Here is a 20,717-nt window from a genome sequence, read left to right as displayed (position 1 = left end):
CTCGTTGAAAGCAAGAGAGATCCTTGTGGTAACTGAATCAGTCTCTTTCTTTATACACATACATGTATACCTGAACATATATACATTCATCTGGTGACAGTTATCCTGCTTTGTGCCTGCATTATGCTATTATTTCCCCTTCTCTGCATATCCTATTACTCATGAAAAGAACTGAGTGTGTCTGACATTATTTGGTCAGTGGAAAATTACAGTGATTGCCTCATGGTATTTCATATTCTTTGCAAGCAGTTTGATCATTTGATACAGTATTTTTCTAGGTGTTGATGTTAAACTGATGAACTGCTAACTTCTAGATAGATTTTTTTTTTTTTTGAAGATAGAACATCATTCATCTATTCCAAAATCTCAGTACTCGGCGAGAATCTATTCAGTACTTGGTGTCTGTTTAGTAGCTGGTACTGTCCTTGAAAATCTGATGGTAGCAGTGCAAAAGTAAATGATAAATAAGGTATAAGCTTTCACTCAGGTTAGAAAATACGCACGGTGGGACACCTGGCCGGCTTAGTTGGTGGAGCATGTGGTGCTTGATCTTGGGGTTGTGAGTTTGGGCCCCACGTTGGGTATAGAGATTACTTAAAAATAAAATCTTTTGAAAAGAAAAAGAAAAATAGGGCATCTGGGTGGCTCAGTTGGTTAAGTGTCTAACTCTTGATTTCGGCTCAGGTCACAATCTCCTTGTTAGTGAGTTCAAGCTCCATGTCAGGCTCTGCACTGATAGCATGGAACCTGCTTAAGATTCTCTCTCTGTCTCTCTCAAAATAAACTTTAAGGACACCTGGGTGGCTCAGTCGAGTGTCTGACTTCAGCTCAGGTCATGATCTCACAGTTCTTGAGTTCTAGCCCCACATTGGGCTTGCTACTATCAGTACAGATCCTCTGGCCCCCCCATCTCTCTCTGCCCCTCCTCCACTCATACTCTCTCCCTTAAAAATAAATAAAGATCTAAAAATAAATAAACTTAGAAAAAAAAGGAAAATATGCCTTTTGATAGTTAAAACAGCATCATATATAAGCAAGTGTCGGATTGTAGCACAGGCATAGAGATTTAAACTGACATGGAATTTTGGAGAATAGAGAAACTAAATGCGCTTAAAGTTGCCACGATGCCTCCATGGAGGAAGTTGATCTTGAGAAAAGGATAAGATTTGATACCAGGCAGTTTACGTGTGGAGCACAGCATAAACAAAAGCAAAACTCTTTGACATTTTAGAACTTGTGTTCACCCTCAGTCAGGGAATAGTCCACATTTGTGCAGGCTATGTGCGAATATTTCTATAGGTCTTTTAATTATATAACCTGAAATTTAGGAAAATATCTATAAAGCCCAGTCTGTTAGCCAGTGAGCAAGGGTAAGTACAGTACATTTTGTCTTGTAAAACATGTAAGATTGCCAGTGACCAGGTTAAGTGTGTTTTTAAAAGCGTTAATGATATTTTACAGAATTCACGGATTTCACAATTTTTAAAGAACCTATATCTTCCCTTTGTCTGAATAACTATGTGTCATAGGTGCCATGTAAGCTTCTTCATGTCCACATTTGTATTTTCTTTCAGTCTCCATCACACCCAAGAACTTCTCTATGAGAGCACCAAAGACTTTTTGCAACTCAGATTTGAAAACCAAAATAAAGAGAAGTCATGGATGCTTGAAAAGGATCATTTGATGTCAAAGATTAAGCAATACAGCATGCAATGTAAGAAGAAAGAAGATAAAATTAGAAACGTTTGGCCAGTCATTCATGAGAATCATCACCACCAAAATGAATATGTTAAGGTAGTTTTCTTATGTCTTATAGAAATTGTTAATTTTTCTGGAAAAGTTGAAAGAATTCAGAGAATTTCAAAGAACCTGAGAATTGTCATACAAGATTCATTCAGTTCCCAAAGCTGTTATAGCAGCAGCCTCAAGAAATAGGTTTTTTGGGACACCTGAGTGGTTCAGTCAGTTAAGCATCCAACTTTGGTTCAGGTCATGATCTCATGGTTCTCAAGTTTGAACCCCACATTGGAGTCTCTGCTGTCGGCGTGGACCCGCTTGGGATCTTCTATCTCCGTCTCTCTCTGCCCCTCCCTGGTTCGTGCGTGAACTCTCTCTCTCTCAAAAAGAAGTAAACATTAAAAAATAATGTAAAAAGGAATATATTTTTTTTAAGTTTATGTATTTGAGAGAGAGAGAGAGAGAGAGAGAAAGAACATGAGTGGGGGAGGGGCAGAGAGAGAGGGAGACGGAATCCCAAGCAGGCTCCACACTGTCAGCACAGAGCCCGATGTGATGCTCGGGCCCACGAACCGTGAGATGATGACCTGAGCTGAAACCAAGAGTCGGACGCTCAACTGACTGAGCCACCCAGGCACTGCAAGAAATAGTTTTCAAAGAGTAGTGTTATCATTACAGTGTTTGCATATTTAGAAAATTAAACTACTGATTGATTCGTTTATTCATTGATCAAATACTTATAACACTCCTACTACGGGCTAGGTTCTGGAGCTACAACAGTAGATAAGTTAGACCAGGCCTGCCTTCATGGCATTTACATTTTCATGGGTGAGAATGGGGACATCTGGCTGGCTCAGTTGGAAGAGCATGTGGCTCTTGATCTTGGGGTCATGAATTCGAGCCCCACATGGATGTAGAGACTACTTAAATAGATAAAAAAAACTTTAATGGGTAAGAAGGAAACATTAACAAAGAAAATGATTGGGGCGTCTGGGTGGCTCAATTAATTAAGCGTCCAACTTCGGCTCAGGTCATGATCTTGTAGTTCGTGAATTTGAGCCCCATGTCATGCTCTGTGCTGACAACTTGGAGCCTGGAGCCTGTTTCGGATTCTGTGTCTCCCTCTCTCTGTGCCCCTCCCCCTCCCGAGCTCTTGCTCGCTGTCTCTCTCTCTCTCAAAATTAAATAAACATTTTTTAAAAATGATAGATTATTAAAAAGTAAGTGGTATTAAGGAATTAAAAAGATTATATGAAGGTTGTATGTAGTTGCTAAAAGTCTACTTTCGGGGGCGCCTGGGTGGCGCAGTCGGTTAAGCGTCCGACTTCAGCCAGGTCACGATCTCGCGGTCCGTGAGTTCGAGCCCCGCGTCAGACTCTGGGCTGATGGCTCAGAGCCTGGAGCCTGTTTCCGATTCTGTGTCTCCCTCTCTCTCTGCCCCTTGCCCGTTCATGCTCTGTCTCTCTCTGTCCCAAAAATAAATAAACGTTGAAAAAAAAAAATTTTAAAGTCTACTTTCGTAGGGAAGCACGGGGACCCTCTGTTAATGTCTGATGTTTTTGCTGAGACCTAAAATGGTACAGAGCCTGTTGTACAGACCTAGGGGATGAGCATTTCAAGCAGAGGGAAAAGCAAATTTAAAGTATGTTCAGGGAGGGGCAGCTGGCTGGCTCAGTCGGTAGAGCAAGTTCATGAGCTCGAGCCCCACATTGGGCGTGGACCCTACTTTACAAGAATTTTAATTTAAAAAGAAAAGTATGTTCAGGGAAGAGGGAGAATATCATTGTGGTCATAGAGGAATAAGCAAGAAGGAAGTGGAAAGCAAAGAGGTTGATGGGTTGGGGGGTGGGGGCAGCAGCCAATTGTGGAGGATGCCTTCTAGGGCCTTTACATTCCTGGTGAGAATAATTTAGCTGTAAACATTGTACCTCTTTGAAGGATTGTGTGTAAGGAAGAAACATCTGATTTAGGTTTTTGTAGATCTTCTGGCTGCTTGATGGAACATATATAATATTTGTTGTTGTTTCTATTTAAAGGAAACTTCAGGGGCACCTGGGTGGCTCTGTCTGATGAGACTCTTGGTTTCAGCTCAGGTCATGATCTCACGGTTCGTGAGATCAAGCCCGCATCAGGCTCTGCATTATTAGTGCAGAGCCTGCTTGGGATTCTCTCTCTCTGCCCCTCTCCTGTTTGTGCTTTCACTCTTTCTCAAAAATAAACTTAAAAAAAAATTGAAAGTAAAATAAAGAAAAACTTCAGAAATGTGTCCCAAAACATATATTGTAATGTCTTACTTGAGATAGTTCTGAGCTCCATTATCTGATTCTTTTCAGATCCAAGGTATTTGTTTTATTTTAAAGAATTTCTACTATGTACACTTCAGAAAAAGGTTGAGAGAGTCCTCTAGAAATAAGAGGCTTTCACTTTCTCTCCAAAGTTCCTTGCTGTCTTATTCCTTAACTCGTTTTAGACTTAGGGAAATCCTTTCTTTCCTTGCCTAAGTGCTGTTTGAATTACCAAAATTGTAATTTTTTCTCCTTCTGACCTGCAGTCCCTAAAAGATAAGTTAGTACAAGAGAAAAAATTGTCCAACATGTATCAAGAGCAGTGCATTTCCCTAGAAGAAGAACTTGCCCGAATTCGTGAGGAAGAGAGAGTGAGGAGAGAGATCTTCAAGGTACAAAATTCTCTGCCACCTCTGATGGAGTGGGAAGTGCAGATGGTTTGGAGAATGCTTCCCTCATCTTCAAAAATGCCTTGCCCTGTCCCTATATTTAGGATCGCACTAACAAGATGGGGAGGCGCTTACAGGTGATGACAAAACGCTATGAGGCCTTGGAGAATCGGCGTATCTTGGAAGTAGAAGGCTTTAAGACAGATATTAAGATTCTCCGGCAGAGGCTGAAAGACTTGGAGCAAATACTCTATAAGGTAATTGCTAATTCTGAATGACCAAGAGGGAGAAAAGGGGTGCAGGTGAGGAGACGTGGCCTTGAGGCCTCCTCAGAAGAGAAATGTGTAGACACACCTCACTAAAATCAGTTTAGCGAGTACACACCAGAGGGAAGACTAAGTAGACTGAAATCATTGATTGCATCAGTGTACTTCTGTCTTAGCTAAACTTAGCAGAAAGCTTCATCCTTCCCCATTCAAGAAGTAGAGTACAAGAACTGTGTCTATTTTACCAGTGGAGAAAGTGAGTAATTGAGTAGTAAAGTAATTTCTCCCTATCAAACACAGCTTTATTTAGAATCCAGGTTGCCTCAGGATCCTTCTTAAGGAGATTTAACCAGTCATCCACATATCTTCAATGATTGCTATGTGCCAAACAAGGTCAATTGTGGAAAAGAAGAGATGCTTTCTTTGATTCTTTGGCAAATTTACCAGTAATGTTCATATCAGTGTCTTTTTTTACTCATTATTTATGATCTCTGTCCCATGGCTTCTTTACTGCTATGTGGGAAAGCCAAGAGTCTCACGCCTTTTCTGCTTTAACTGTACTCTACATTTTCCTTCTTTTAGTTAGTCGTTAAGCAAACTAAGGACTGGATTTCTCTTATGTACTACAAGTCTCACAAAAAGGAGCCAGAGAGCCTAGCCTTTCTGACCGATTTCTTCACCTGGCGTGTGCTATAATCATTTCTTCTTTTTTTTTTTTTTTTTCCAATCTCTAGGCAACACTTAATGCCCAGGCAAACCAGGATCTTGCCATTCTGTGTGAGGTGCGTGACAGCAATAGACGGGCACATAAGCTACAAGGAGAACTGAAGAACCTTAAGTCCAAAGTATTTGGTCTGGAGAATGAACTTAGACTCTGTTGATGTTTACATTTAGAAATGGCCCTCGTCTGGAATAGGTCTGCTTCCTGAAATCTGAGGAAAAGGTCATTTTCTCCCAGAATCTGTACACATAGAGTCGGCTAGGACAGTGATATCCGTCATTATGAAGACCGGGCTAAGAGTTAGGGACCACTAAAGGAGCTCTTCTTGCTAAGTTTTAGCTATAATTTTTGCTGTCCTATTAGCTTTTTTTTTTTTTTTTTTTTGGTCTGGATTGTAACCTTTCCCACATTTTTTCTCCCACTTAAAATATGACAGTTTTTTGTTTTTTTAAGAAGGCAATGACAATGAAAATTTAGGAAGAAAGTATTTTCTTCACTCAGCTGGGCTGAGTGTCAGTAGTTGGAACACTTTCCCTGAGATCAAGGCATCCTCTGAGGTTGCCCAAGGCAGCAAATCACATTCTGTCAAATGTGAACAGGTAGTAATTCTGCTATTTAACTTTCTTCCCTCATGAGCGGAATTACTTTTTTTGGATACCCAGTCTCAGGAAGTTTCACCAGAGGGCACTAAAGACCTCTTCCTTTCTTTCTCCCTTTATTTCTCTCCTTTTCTTTCTAGAGACTCCATTTTTAAACAAAATGTTCACCTAGGAAAATAAAAGTGCCACTTTGCTAAGAGTGAGTGAAACTTCAGTGATCCTTGTATGAAAGCTCATCATTTCACCAATAACATGTTTTTTAAAAAATAATGTATATATTGTATTTTACACATTAACTATTTTTCAATAAAAATGTAATTGAGGATATTCTAGTTTTCTATAATTTGTTAAAAACCACATTTATAACTTTGTTAATGACTTTACTTGTTCCAAGTCTCTGCAGTTTTGTACCAGTATTAAAGTTTTGCTCTGAAATTCTATGATTTAATAAGCCTTTTTGTTTTGCCTAGTGCCAAAATAGCAACTGTAATGAAAAAGTAGTTCTTTAAGTGTTAGAACAAAAAGAAGAACCATCCACATATGTAAGTCCCTCTAAAGTCCAAGACTAATCCCTCTGGGAATTTCTGGCTGAACTTGTTAGTTGAAAAAAACCTGATCTGTTATCATAGACATTAAAGAAGAAAGTAGCATCTCCTACTGGCAGTTCAAGCACCATTTTCTTAATACAAATATGGAAACCTGAGTTCTTTCCTTTGTCCTGGATGAATCAGAATGAGGCTATACTAAGCTAAGATCAACTGACTGTCCAGAGGCTGTCCAGGTACATATGCAATTATTTTGGTCCAGAGGCAGAACAATTTGCTTTATAGAGGATGTAGATGGAAAAATGGATAAAGTTTTAGTGCCACTACCTTTGGTTCTATCACATATAAACAAAGAGATGTTCGTGAAATAAGAGGAAGAGGAGAATGAGAGCCAGTTCGATGGAGGCAGCAAGAGCAGAGGAGTAGATAATCCTAAGGGCTGATTGCCTCATTTTTCACAGAGGGAATAAAATCAAGGCCTTCCACTGAGAGTGAGATGGGGCACTGCTGTCGTGCGGAGCTTGAGAAGAGTGAATGTTTGGAAAGAGGAGAGGGCACTGGCGAGGGGCAACGGATAGAACCATTAGGAGTAGGTTTTGATGAAGGATTTGGTGAGTTGAATTGGCTGCCAATGAAAAAAAGTCTAAGATTCCAGCAAATCACTGCATCATGTGTCCTAACTTACCAAGTAGGTAAAGGCAGAGAACCAAATGGATCTAGAATAGGCAGACAGGAGAAAGGGCCAAAGGGAGGCACTGCAAAGAAAATGTTTCAAAAGGTGGTGTTTGTTTTTAAAGTAAGCTCTAGGCCCAAGGTGGGACTTGAACTCAGGACCCTGAGATAAAGAGTTACGTGTTCTACCAACTGAGCCAGCTAAGTTCCTCCAAAAGGTTTTTTTGGGGTTTGTTGTTTGTAAATCTGTTAATGGGTGTAAGCTGTGAAGTATTCTACTCCTGGACTGATTGGTAGCTTAATTTCAAGTCAGTCCTACAAAAAGAAGTGTGAACACAAGCTGAACTTGTGGAACAGTTATGTACTTGATTACTTGGTGTCTAAGGTAGCATCATAGTATACCCATATTATTGTGGATGGGATAGCTCTCTTTTTGGAAACGATGTAATTTTTTTCTGAACTACCAGATGATAATATTCACATCTTAAGCGGTACATAAGTGTGTGGAGTGAGATTGTTACTAAGAAACCCACTGCCCTTGCCATAGGAGCTTTCTGGGAGCTTGGCTGTCAAATAGAAGCTATTATTGCTTTTGTTTGCAGATCTTGGCATCTCTTCTTTGCTTTTTGGGCTGCGTGGCTTCTTTCTGAAAACTGAGCCAGCCGTGCTTTTTTTTTTTTTTTTTTTTAATTGTGTTGTATTGACACATTAACAGACCAACAAGTGCCATAGAATACAAAGTTGAGAAATAGACCCAATTAAATATTGGAATTTAGGTTACTGTAATAGAGTCAATTCAAATTGGTGTGGTAAATATATATTTGTTTTAGTTAAATATTTATTATAAAATCATATGCTTGAAAAGTTAATTCATTTACCTCCATCTCAATCTATCTTCTTAGATAATTGTGGGTTCACATGTGGTTGGAAGAAATACAGAGTAAGATGTTATTTGTCCAGTTTCTCCCAGCCATTCCATTTTGACATGGCTAGTCTGCTGTTTTTTGCATCCCAACAAACTCCAAATTGGACCACGGTGTTTCTGATGGACCTCCTGTTGGTTTTGTGGCATTTTCTTTCCTCTTTTGGCTCACGATTGTCCAATCCACTAAACATCTTCGTATTTAACCATATCGGTGCTAATTTTAAATTAGTACAATCTCGATACTACTTTGTTGACTGTTCTCTGTCTTGACATTTAGAAAGGGATAATGAAATATTAAATGGAGGGATCCAAAATCTGAATGAGTCTGATGTATTGTCATGCATATTTCTGTAAGATTTCATTTGGCCACAAGCTCGATAATTGGTCAAGATTGGACTGGTCTGTCTGGGGTTCTTTTACTTAACTAGAGTGATTCTCCACTCTGCCCTACACTCTTGTATCACTTCCTAGGCCAGGGCACCACCTGATAAGCTTCTACAGAAGAGCTATGCTCTCTATGTGCCAAAAGCTATGCTTTCTTGCTTTATGTCAAAGCAATGAATTCCTTCCCCCCAAAAATGACTTTATTAAACTCTTCTTTATATGTTCTTTGTTCAAATCCTCTATAATGTCTTCAGGATTCTGTATTTCACCTCTACTCAGTCTGACCGTAACCTTGAATTCATCCTGCCCCTTCTTGTGTCATGCCTGGCCTCCACCTTCACCTCCTGAGCACTCGCATTTGAGGGTGCCACCCCATCCTCACGTGTTCTCCTTGCTTCGTAGATCTCTCTGTCCTCTCTGACTCCTCTGTCGGCTGGGTTTGCTTACTCCTTGTCTGACTCCCTTCTGCTTATCATGTCAATGTCAATATTCCCAGGACTCTCTCACCCACAGGATCCTCCCTAGGTGATCTGCTTTTCCATGATTCCAGCAACTAATGGTGAGAATGTTAGGGGATTTCTTTGCCTAGAGGTATCGAAAAGCAGGAGTAATCTCCCTTGAGAATAGTATGAAATTAAAAAAAAAACCACACAACTTTTATTATTTTTAATTTTTTATTTATTTTTTATATACCCAACATGGGGACCGAAAGCACAACCTTGAGATTCAAAGTTGTATGCTCTGCTGACAGCCAGGAACAGCATGGAATTTAAGGGAAAACCTACCTGAAAGCAAAGTATCCACCTAGTAAACAAGGTAGCACTGGGATGGGAAACTGTATAGCAAAGGGTGACTGAATCCAGATGAGAGAAATAAATCAGAGACTGATTTAAAGTCCCCAAGTTCACTTGCTAATGACTTAAAGGAAAACAGAACATGAAATGTCCCCTAAAATGAGCTGGGATGATGGAATGCAGGGGTTTTCCATGTGTATCTCTCAGTGACTTGCATTGACAGGCCTCTTTTTAGGGTAAGATGTCAGGTTGAAGAGCAGAATCTTTGTTAAGGCAGAAGAATTTTTTTGAAGCTCTAGGGAATATAAATACTTAGGAAGAACTCAGCATTTCACTTTCTCCCAAAGTGATTTCTTACACCCAACACCCACCCTGACCACCCTACACTACACCACACCCACACCACGTATGCAGTGAATATATGAAGGGCCAGGAAAACAAAACAAAAAAATCTCACCATGTGACTAGTTGCGCTGTCCTTGTCCCAAATCACTAGACTGGGTTTCTCTCCTTTCTTCATAGCTTAGCCCGATGAGAACGTTCTGTCTCAATTGATTCTTGGAAACTGACTTCATTATTTTTTTTTTTATGGTGAAAAAATTTATATTTAGATTTAGCCAGCTGGACTCAGTTTAGATGATCCCAATTTTGTTGGCAACATCCAAAGCGTCATAGTCAGGGGCCAGTGGAACATATGTCTTCTTCCCTCCATTGGGCCTGACCAGGGTGTTGACCTTGGCCACGTCAATGTCATAGAGATTCCTCACAGCCTGTTGGATCTGGTGCTTGTTGACCTTGACATCCACAATGAAGACAAGTGTGTGGTTGTCTTCTATTTTCTTCACGGCTGACTCAGTGGTCAGCGAGAACTTGATGATGGCATAATGGTCAAGGTTGTTTCCCCTGGGGGTGCCCTTTCCTGGATATTTGGGCTGCCTTTGAAGACACAGTGTCTTGAGCCATCAAAAGGTAGGTGACATGCGGATCTTTTTTTTCCTGTGACCGTGGACACTTTTAGCACCGCTTTCTTGGCCTTCAAAGCCTTTGCTTTGGCTTCAGCTTTGGGAGGGTCAGGGGCTTCCTTCTCTGCCTTCAGTGCCATCTTTGTGAAAGGGCTGGTTCTTGTAAAGGGACTTTAAATCAGACTTCCCTACTCAACACCTTAGTGTTGGCCTAGGGAGGAGATGGGAGAGAAATTGACCTTGTCCTTACCCCAATGCCTTCCCAGTCCTGACAAGCCTCAGTGCTAATGGGCTTTGCTGCCTGCAGAGGGCGTTGAGAGTGGATGAGCAGTGTTGCTCTTTAATTTTCCCTTTCCAGAGCCAAGTTAAATTCCGGAGAACCACATACAGTGAGGATTTTTGTTTTCTTTCTTCCATCCCCAGCCCGGGTGGCGGCAGAGCTCAAAGGGTAGTCTGTTCTGGGGAAAAGACGGCGTCTGCCTCTCTCCCAAACCAGCCCTGATCAAATCCCAAGCAGCCGGTCCTTAGATAACATGGCTGAGAAACCCGAAACCAACAGTTCTGACTCTCATCAGTGCCCAGCATCGCCGTCTGGAAACGGAGACATGCTGCTGAGATGCCACAGTGATTGAGTGTTAAGTGGCATGCCTGGGGTTCTCTCACCAGAGTTTATAGCCTGGACCTATGAACTTAGACAAAGAAGTTTTTCAGAAAGTCTGTCTGGGGTTTGAGCACTGGAGCTGTTTTGTAGCACTCTGCACATGTACTGGCCATTAGGATCATTGTTCTTCCCTAGCAAAGCCATAAGGGAGGTTCATCCAACTGTGCCATGCACTTGCCTGGGTTGCCTGCAGCATTCCCAGCAGGTGAGTGGATTCACTTGTGTTTGAGGCATGGGAAGGAACATCTGTGTTCTTGCTTTTGCTTTAATAGAGGAAGACATCCTTAAATGAGTGGGCTGAAGAGGAGGCAGGGGAGTAAGAACATTTTCCGTTGTTACAGAGTGTTTATTGAATGACTTCTGGGCAGGATGCTATAGGAGGAGTACAGGTTGTAGAGTCGTAGAACAGATGTGGTCACTGACAAGCCCTGTTAGGGATTTGAGAAGCTGGGAAGTTTGGAGTGATAGCTGTATATGGAAGAGTTTCTTCAGGATGAAAGAATAGAGGTAGGAAATCCAGTCTCTCCCAGAGGCTTAGAGACCTACAGCATGTTCTGAAAATGCTGAGAACACCCTCCATGCTGCAGAAGGTGGTGCCAGAGAGCTAAGTCATGCCAGAAAGCTGCCTCTGAGTCTACCATCTGTACAGCCCCCCAAAGGGGAGCGTGTGTACACCTGTGTGTGTTCATGCTTGTGGGGACCAACCGTGTGGGTTGTGTCTTGGGAGAAGAGAAGAAAGCACCAAGAGTTCACTGAGAGGTACTAAAGCACCAAGCACCATGGTGAGCCACAGAGCTCTTAGACATCAAACATTCCCAGGACGTGGGAATGAGGCAGAAGCTACCCAGAGCTGGGGGTCACTCTGCCTTAACTTCAGCTACAAAGTTCCTGACCATTATCTGTAGTAGCAGATTGCAGGATGCAGACAGGAGAGACTGTCATTCTAGTGGGAATTAGTTGTCAAAGAGACTGGAGGTGGAGCTTCAGGGAAGGCTCATTTAGCCTCTGCTTCAGCACCAACTAATGAGCAATGAAGAGCACTGTTCACCCTTTCTCCTTGTGGGTCTCCCAGCCAACAAAGCAAATCTGAGTGGAGGGAAATATTGCTACTACTCTGTGGAAAAGCGTGAGCAAGTCAAAGTTAATTTTTTGACTTGGGTAATTGTCCGTTGACTTGCTAGAGAATCCTTTTCCCTGGGGGAAGACGGAAGGAAGACAAGTGGTAGTAATTTGGAGGCATTTACACTGCACACTGGAAAGAGAAGCAAAACCTAGCAATAGATGCCAAATTTAAGCTTTGAAGCATATAGTTCTGGTCTGGGTCATGCCTTGCATTTGCGACAGATAGAATGAAGAACTCATTTGCTTGGGAGGGAGATGAAGTCATAGCTCTCAGTATGTGAATCGCCCGGGATCTTTCCTGAAAGCCAAGGAGCTTTGTTCTGGTACTTCAGCATAACATCTCTGCCCTCTGTTCATCTTTTCTTTGACTCTCTTCATCTAGTTCATTTGACTCTCTATGATGCGATCTTGTACATATTCTTCTATAAAGATGGTATAAATGTTCATCTGTTTCCCAATCCAGTATGCAAAATTATTTAGGACCACAAGTGTAGAGAAACTAAGGCTTGGGGCTTAGTTCATACAATTCTTTCTATCATCCAGAGAGAAGGGCCCAACTGCACTGGAAATCCAGAGGAATATCCAATAAGAAGCATTCAGTGAGGGTTTCCACTTTCTCCCGGGACTAGCCTCCAAAGCAGCAAACTGCAGAAAGTCTTGTAAAAGATGGGACTCATGGAAGGAAGAGAGAGGAAAAAGTGACTTCTTCTGTAAAGAGAAGAGCAGGAAGCATTGGTGAGGGTTGGGAAGGGGGAGAATGAGAAGAATTATCATGTGGCTCGGTGAGTTATGGATGTGCTGAGAGTGAGCTCAGAGTTTCCAGGGTGAATATATTGCTCCAGGGGAACTTCCAGGGAAATATGTGCAAAGGGAAGAAAAAAAAAAAAAGGCATTGGCTCTGAAGTTAGAAAGCCTGAGTTTGAGTCCCATTTAAGACACAGGTCACCTACATCACCTTGAACCAGATATTAAACATCTCTGAGCCCATTTCCTTATCTGTAAAATGGAACTAGTGAAACCTATAAACACAGATGTTTTACATGAGTTGAAAGAAATAAATAAATGCTTGCCGAGAGGGCCATGGCACTGGGAGATAGCTTCAGCACTGTTCTCTCTTAGGAATTCTCTCAAAGTGAAGGAACTCATTCCTCCCCACTTCACAGCCTAAGACATTGACTTAGTGATGGTCCAGAAACCCTCACTAATTTATCATCAGAATTTCCACTACCAAGATATCTCCATGAAATACTTTTGAATAGCAGAGAAGCTCCGGAAGTGAAAAACAAGAGTGAGGGTCTGTATGGGCAGAAGGAAGTATGGAAGGTCAGGCCAGAGAAGGAGTGCTCTGGATACAAGGGAGAGAGAACCAGAGGCTAACAATCTGGTTCTAGTTCTGATTCCATCACTTACTGTTTATGTGAACTTGGTGCAGATCACCTTGAAGAAACTGAGGCTTGTGCAGTTCATAAATAGAGGAAAATACTTTTCCTACTACTCTAATGTGGTTGTGAGAAATAAAACACATATGATAAAGACATAAAATTGTTCTCTAAGCTCAAGTTGCCACATTATCCTGTAGGTGTCAGGTTTGAGGAAATGGAAAGGGTGGCCCCAGGATCATGGGATTCACTCAGTATATGCTACCTCCCTATGACTAGAATAAGAATTGCTTCGGACACAAGAGTTCTGCCACTACACCTACTCGTCACTGCACACAATTCCCTTTTGAGTTCTCTACAAACCAGAATTTTCTGGTCCCTGTGCTAACCTTGGCCTATTTTAGAAAGCTTAGACTGACCTCTCTCACAAAGCTTCTGTAATTTGGGAGAAGAAATTTGGGGTTTGACCTGATGCTGACATCCTAGCCAAGCTGGAGACCAGAGCCCACCCCATCAGAGGGTGAGCATGATGGAAATGATTTTCCTTTTCAGGTGTGGTTTTGCAATGTGACCCTGAGGCATTCTAGACAGGTGCCAGGGCTGAAGTGAGAGAGCAAAAGGACAGTGAAAACCATCAGAAGAACGAGTGAGCATCCAGTTAAATTGACATGACAATGAACAGACATTGGCGGCAATATTGTGCCACTAAAATTATACCTCAACCTATATACTTAGCTCTGGACCTCAGGGAGAATGACAGCCAGCTCAATTGATCGAAAAAAGAATTTGGGTCTCAAAGTCTGGCTGCTGCCTTGCTGTGATATCATTAGGAGTCAAAAGGGATTTGGAGCAAGCAGTCTGAAAGCAGACTCAGGGGGTGAGGGATATCTCTGTGCCGGGGAGGTAACCACAGCAGGAAAGAGAGAGAAGAGGGAGAGAGAGCCACAAGGTTTCCCACCCTCCTTATCCCTGCCTACCCCTGCACCTTCTCACCATAAGTAGAGAAAGAAATGATCTATTCATTTTTTTGTAAGTAATCTCTACACCCAATGTGGGTCTTGAACTCATGACCCCAAGATCAAGAGCTGCATGCTCTTCCAACTGAGCCAGCCAGATGCCCCAGAAATGATCTCTTTAAGGTATAAGAACATAGAGTGGGAAGAGGAGGGCAAAGAACTGAGGTACGCAAAGTGATCTCTTTCCTTTTCTGAATTTCTTTGGAATTCACTGTTTGGACCAGAAAATCAGCCTTTATGTTGTTAGATCTCTTTTTCTATGGAATATCTTTTCTCCTAGACTAAATGGCATGCTCTCTGTGTTATATCTCTCCCAGTTCCCACATAATAGATAGTTCAATGGTTTGGTTGATGGAAGTGGTTGTATGTGTTCTCCCAGGAGGGCTAGTCTTGAAGAGAAGATTGTGGCAGGGATGCCACCTGTTTCCATCACAAAGTCCTGAAAGTGACTCAGCCTAACAGCCAGTCTGGTTGCTCCCAATAAGAGAGAAAAAAAGAGAGAGAGAAACAGAGAGAGAAAAGCTCTATTTACCGAGACCCTGATCACCTCCCACCTGCCTCAGCCAAGCTTGTCCACACTGGCTGCTCCTGTCTCTCAGTCTTTTGGAGAGAGAAAAGAGCACGGGAAATGTCACATCTATGGTTTGGAACTTTGCAGACATTTTCTTGGGGCTACTGTGAGAGAATTGTTCTTCAGATCCACCTTTTTTTTTTTTTCAACGTTTTTTATTTATTTTTGGGACAGAGAGAGACAGAGCATGAACGGGGGAGGGGCAGAGAGAGAGGGAGACACAGAATCGGAAACAGGCTCCAGGCTCTTAGCCATCAGCCCAGAGCCTGACGCGGGGCTCGAACGCGCAGACTGCAAGATCGTGACCTGGCTGAAGTCGGATGCTTAACCGACTGCGCCACCCAGGCGCCCCAGATCCACCTTTTTTAAACGAAGTATACCGAAAGTTCTGAGGGATGTTTGTTCCTCAAACATTAATGAATGCTAAAATGGATTTTGTGGTCCATATTGAGAAGGCAAATTTCCCACTTTTGGAGCCTCACAGTGAGGTTGGGGAATCTGTACATATCAGTGGGTGGGGCAGGCTGTCAGTTCTACTAAAGCTCCAAGCAGGATGGGGTTGTTCAAGACTGGGCTGGTCCAAGAAAACTTCATAGAGCCTGAAATGGACCTTGAAGCAAAGGCCAAACTTGACCAGCTAAAAAACAAAATGTATTGGAGCGTGGTGAATGAATTCATTTTAGCCAAAGCATGTTTCATTGGTCATATAAAGTTGGAAAAGGTTTTGGAAAGCCTTGAATTCCAGGTTTACAGTTTGCATTTTAATCAGTAAGCACTAAGAAGCCATTAAATATTTTTGAGCAACAGTATGAATATGTAAAAGAATTTTATAAAGACTATCTGGTGGTAGTGGAGAGTATGTTGGGGGCTGGGGGCTAATTGGGAAAAGTACAACAGTCCCTAAAGATTAGTGGACTATTGAGCGTCCAACTAAAGTGTTAGCAGTGAGAAGGGGAAACACAGTACTCAATTCTGTGAACTTCTGTCTTGGAACACTATTTGCATGTTGTCGGTCTGATTTAAAAATATCTGGGAAAAGGGGCACCTGGGTGGCTCCGTTGGTTAAGCATCTGACTCTTGAATTCAGCTCAGGTCATGATCTCATGGTCCGAGTCCCTCTCTCTACCCCATCCCACCTCCCTCCCCCTCCTCTATCTCTCTCTCTCAAAATAAATAAATAAATAAATAAATAAATAAATAAACAAACAAACAAACAAACTTTAAAAATATCCGGGAATGCTTCTGATCCTTCATTTCTTTCATAGTCTCCTGACCATTTCCCCCAGGAGAGTGGAAAAGAAAACTGCACTGTTGTTACCTGTTGACTGTCCTTAGGCAACTCTGCTCCCCTGGACCTCAATTATCTACCTTAAATCAGATAATAATTATTTTACCTGCTGGAAGGCAGAGAACTGGAACACAGAATATCTTGATGATCTTTTCAATTCTGAGTCCCTTTCTGTTTTATTTTTAATTCTTCTTTAGAACGCTCCATCTACTCTCCCCTAACAGCTATTTCATCCCAGTCTGGGAGAAACCATTTGGGGGTTCAGTCTGGGATACATACAACTTCCCCAGCATCTCTTGTTGATGTGGTTGAGTCTGGGACAGAAGGGTGTTCAGATCCAACCTGGAGGAAGAAACTGATGGAGTTCAGTGGTCATTGCCTTCCAACTAATATCATGCCTACTCTTGATACCTAAAGTAGGAAGTAGGGTCGTCACGGGCCACGAAAGGCCCTGGAGCCAAGCCTCAGGCGGTACCCCCAACTCTTCCCCAGCATGACCTCTCCCCCACTCCCCCACCCCGCTTCTACCCAGTTTCTACTTCACTTCGGCTTGGGGCGCACCACCACCAAATGCCTGGGCGGTACCTCAGTTGCCCTCGATCACACTAGTTTCGGATCAGAACTGGCCCCCTCCTACACCCCAAACGTCCCGAGTTGGCGGTGGCGCCAATCTCTGGCCGCATCTCTCGCCACCCAGAGGGGCTCTCCCCTCTTCCTGGGGCTTCTCAGGGGCGGAGTCCACCTGTGCCCCGGGGGCGGGGCCTGGGCGGGGGCGGGACAGGTGGGAGTGCGGTCGCGCCCAGAGCTGGGAGAAAGAGCCGGAGCGGGAGGCGGCGGAGGAGAGGCGGGCCGGCGCGCACCTAGGGGAAGCCTGCCTGTGGGCAGAGTGTGAGAGCCGGCGAGCGGGCGAGGAGGCGGGAGGGAGGGAGGGAGGGCGGGCGGCTGCGAGCCTGCGACGAGGAGAGGAGTGGAGAGGAGAGCCGGGCGCGGAGGACACTCGGGGGAGGAGGCGCCGGCTCGGCTCGCCGAGAGAGACCTGAGAGGCGGCGCGAGGCGCCCGCGCAGCCTGAGGGATTCCTCGCGCGCGGAGCATGAGCCGGCGCCCGGCTGGAGAGCGGCCGGGGGACACGGCCTCCGCGCAGCCCTGAGACGCTGGGCAGGGGCTGGGGCTGGGCCGCCGTGCGCCGGGGGCGCTGGGCCCGGCCGGGGGGCGGGGGCTGGGTGCGGAGCAGCCCGCGCTGGCGGCGGCCGCCGGGGCGCCGCGCCATGGGGAGCCCCCGGGCCGCGCTTCTCCTGCTGCTCCTGCGCCCGGTCAAGCTGCTGCGGAGGCGCTTCCGGCTGCTCCTGGCGCTCGCCCTGGTGTCCGTGGGGCTCTGGACTCTCTATCTGGAGCTGGTGGCGTCGGCCCAGGTCGGCGGGAACCCCCTGAATCGGAGTAAGTAGCGCCGGGGGGAACGGGGAGGGCGCGGAGGTGGGGGGAGACACGAACGGTGGCCCCCGCTTTGGGGAGACCCGCCTCTCATGCTCAGACCTGGTTTCCAACTCATTTTCGTGTCCAGGTGCCCGGCGCCGCCCGGCTGCCTACTCCGGGAGAGAAGGGGGGCGTGGGGGGGCCGGTCGCCGAGTTCCGAGCCCGGGCCTGCCCGCCGGGGACATCCTTGGGGCTGCTCGCTGCTCCCCTAGGAGGACGGCGGGGAGAGAGGCTCCCGCCCGCCCCGCGGGGATGCCGGCCGAGACGCCGGGCACCTCCAACCAGAGCGCTCGGCTTGCAGCCCCCCAGCGAGACAAACGCGCGGTCCACGCGCGGGCTGGGGATTTGTGCCCTGGGTGCCCTCGGCCGGTGTCCGCCGAGGCGGCGCGCTCCGGTTAGCGCGGCCCAAACTTTGCTCAGCGCCTTCTCTGTGGCTTGCTCCGTTTCCAGTCCTGCTGCGCTTTCTGGGGTTCTTTATTTTAACCATACCTCCGAGACCCCCCTCACCTCCCCCTTCCCCTATGCCGCCCCCCTCCCAGGCCCTTCCTCTTCCTTACTGAGCCGACCCCTCTCCTCGTTCTGGCAATCCCTCCAACTAGTTATGAGAAGCTCTCCTTGGAACGCTGCGGAACCTACTAAACTCACCAGACCCTGCTCTTGGAGACAATGCACGACACGGTGGACCAGGCAGTAGTTAGATTCCTACTCCTCTTTTTTAACTTAGACAAAGCCAGTTAATTTTTCTGTGCCTCAGTTTCCTCCTAGGGAAATGGGAGGGAAAGACCTCTTCCTCGTTTTAATTCAACAGCCTGGCCATCCGAAGTTATTTTCAATGTACTGTTGATGGAGCTAACAAAGTAAAACTCTGAAAGTGTCAGGGACTGTAAAAGGACAGTAATGGCAGGAAAAAGGAGTGGAGAAACTCCCAGATGAGGCGGTTCCCTGCCCAAGCCTGAGGAGTTCTAGCACATTGTCTTCCATACCTTCACTTCCCACTTTCAGGAAGTTGTGAAGGTGTGGTGATGACATTGCGGTGAGAAGGTGCTTGGACAGTTCCTTGTGTCAACTGCTCTGCAAGAGTTGGGTGTGGTGCTTTGCCTCCTCCAGTGGCCAAAGAGAGGGAATTACTGAGGTCAGTAATTGAGCTGGTTCAGGGTAGAGACATATATTTACGGCAGAACCTCTCTGTTGAAGTAATTCTGGCTGTGAGTTAAGAGACTGGGGTTCCAATCCTGGTTCTGCCACTAGCTAGTTGGAGGATCATGGGGAAAATGACAGCTTCTCAGGTAGGAGAAAGTTGAACTAAAATGATCTCCAGGGTCCCTTGGAGTCTGGATGCTTAGATTGTGTGATCTTTCCTGCTTGAGCCTTGTGCTTCAGCACATCATGAAGACAGCTCTGCTTAGCCTTAGCCCCACAGCTCCAAATTGGAGAGTTCTTCTGATGGCCCAAATTTGCTTTCCCATAGCTTGTTCTTCCCTCCCCTGAGCCTTGTTCTTTCCTCTGAAACACAGAGTGAGCCTATTCTTCTATACTGTGGCCACTGAGTCCCAAGTGGGCATGCCCAGTTGTAGTGTGTGCAGGTGGGAGGCCCTGGGAAAGGATCTCCCTTCTCTCCTTGGGACACCTCTTCTCAATGTGGCTACCATTTTGTTAATGTGGTAACCAGGGGGATCCTCTGCACAGATTAAAAACAGAGGAAAGCAGTTGCTTTGTGACCCTGAAGTTAATGATGTCCCTTCTTCCCTCCCACCCCCCAATACACTTTTCCCTTACCTCAAGTGTGCTTTCTCCTTGGAGACCAGAACTAGTTTGCCATCATCGTAATCTCACATGCTGGCTCCTGATTTCTAACTCCTGTTGTCTTTCTCATCCTTGGCTATCAATTCTTTGGGTCTGTTTGGTTTCCCTTCTAGATGAATCTTAACTCTCTGACTGAGTTTCCTTTTTTTTTTTTTTTTTTTTAAATTTTATTTTTAAGTAAGCTCTACACCCAGTGTGGGGCTCAAACTCACAACCCTGAAAGCAAGAATCATGTGCTCTACAGACTGAGCTAGCCAGGCACCCCCCCCCCCCCCAACTGGGTTTCCTTAATCTTTGTTTCCTTTTCCAAACTGACCCTTCCCCAGAAAAATGTTCCTAGCTTCCAATTCAGCAATGTCTTTATTTCTCTAACCATCATTTAAAAAAATATATATTTATTTATTTTTGGGAGCGCACAAGCAGGGGAGGGGCACAGACAGGGGGACAAAGGATCCGAAGCGGGCTCTGCACTGACAGTCTGACAGCAGTGAGCCCGATATGGGGCTCCAACTCACCACGAGATCATGATCTGAGCTGAAGTCAGACATTCAACCGACTGAGCCAACCAGGTACCACCCCAACTATCATTTTTAAAGAGAGCCCAAGCCTGGGTACTGATGGGTCATTTGTTTCCTCTTCTCAGCCTCTTAGAACCCCGAAACCTATCTGCTGTGCAGGGTGTTTTCATGCTGGGCTGTCCCATTGTATTCTACTTTTTCCTGGATTTCCTTTTGGAATGAGATTTAAACAGTGGCTGTGGTTTCTGGCTCCTTGTTTCCCATCCTTCTTTGTTTTAAAGAAGCCCAGACATCTTTCATCAAAGTCCTCTCTTGTCCTATAGGTCTTACTCCCAGCTCAGAACTCTTCCCCTGGAGGGAGAGCAGGGGAGGAGGAATTTAAAAATAGAGGTAAGGAAAGTCTTGCTAGCATTCCCTCCTTTACACCCTGGCATACCAACAGCAACCAGGGCAATAAAACTTCCCTCCTAGGACTGTATCCGTGGCCTTGACCACAGCAACCAGAGTCCCATCTTGGCTCTGCTTCCCAATAAGCCACCCTGCCTCCTTTCTCTAGCAGTCCCTGCCAACTCACTCTACCATCAGCCTTCCTGTCATCTGTTAAGGCCA

At 44.9% G+C, this 20,717-nt stretch overlaps 2 protein-coding genes and 1 pseudogene across 4 annotated transcripts in view; 2 read left to right on the top strand and 1 right to left on the bottom strand.

Annotated features, from left to right (window-relative positions):
- Window positions 1-6,435, top strand: part of CCDC77 (coiled-coil domain containing 77) — a 30,596-nt gene extending 24,161 nt beyond the window's left edge. For 2 of the 3 annotated variants that reach the window (XM_047066693.1, XM_047066694.1), the window contains 4 exons: window positions 1,575-1,794; window positions 4,289-4,414; window positions 4,516-4,668; window positions 5,412-6,435. In XM_047066693.1, coding sequence (XP_046922649.1) covers window positions 1,575-1,794; window positions 4,289-4,414; window positions 4,516-4,668; window positions 5,412-5,558 — 646 coding nt within the window. In that variant the 3' untranslated portion in view covers window positions 5,559-6,435. The remainder of the gene's footprint in view (window positions 1-1,574; window positions 1,795-4,288; window positions 4,415-4,515; window positions 4,669-5,411) is intronic. The other variant, XM_047066695.1, reaches the window with a different exon arrangement.
- A 3,459-nt stretch (window positions 6,436-9,894) lies between these two features.
- Window positions 9,895-10,419, bottom strand: LOC124502554 (60S ribosomal protein L23a-like; annotated as a pseudogene).
- A 7,163-nt stretch (window positions 10,420-17,582) lies between these two features.
- B4GALNT3 (beta-1,4-N-acetyl-galactosaminyltransferase 3) overlaps window positions 17,583-20,717 on the top strand; it is a 140,298-nt gene continuing 137,163 nt past the window's right edge. Inside the window, exon 1 of the mRNA XM_047067250.1 lies at window positions 17,583-17,751. Coding sequence (XP_046923206.1) covers window positions 17,583-17,751 — 169 coding nt within the window. The remainder of the gene's footprint in view (window positions 17,752-20,717) is intronic.

The sequence above is a fragment of the Lynx rufus genome, unplaced genomic scaffold, assembly GCF_022079265.1.
Source record: "Lynx rufus isolate CCGP_SWC_20201006 ecotype Redwood Valley unplaced genomic scaffold, mLynRuf1.p SCAF_7, whole genome shotgun sequence".
NCBI classification, from domain to species: Eukaryota; Metazoa; Chordata; class Mammalia; order Carnivora; family Felidae; genus Lynx; species Lynx rufus.
Note: the sequence above shows the minus strand (reverse complement) of the source record. Positions and strands in the feature narration are given on the sequence as shown.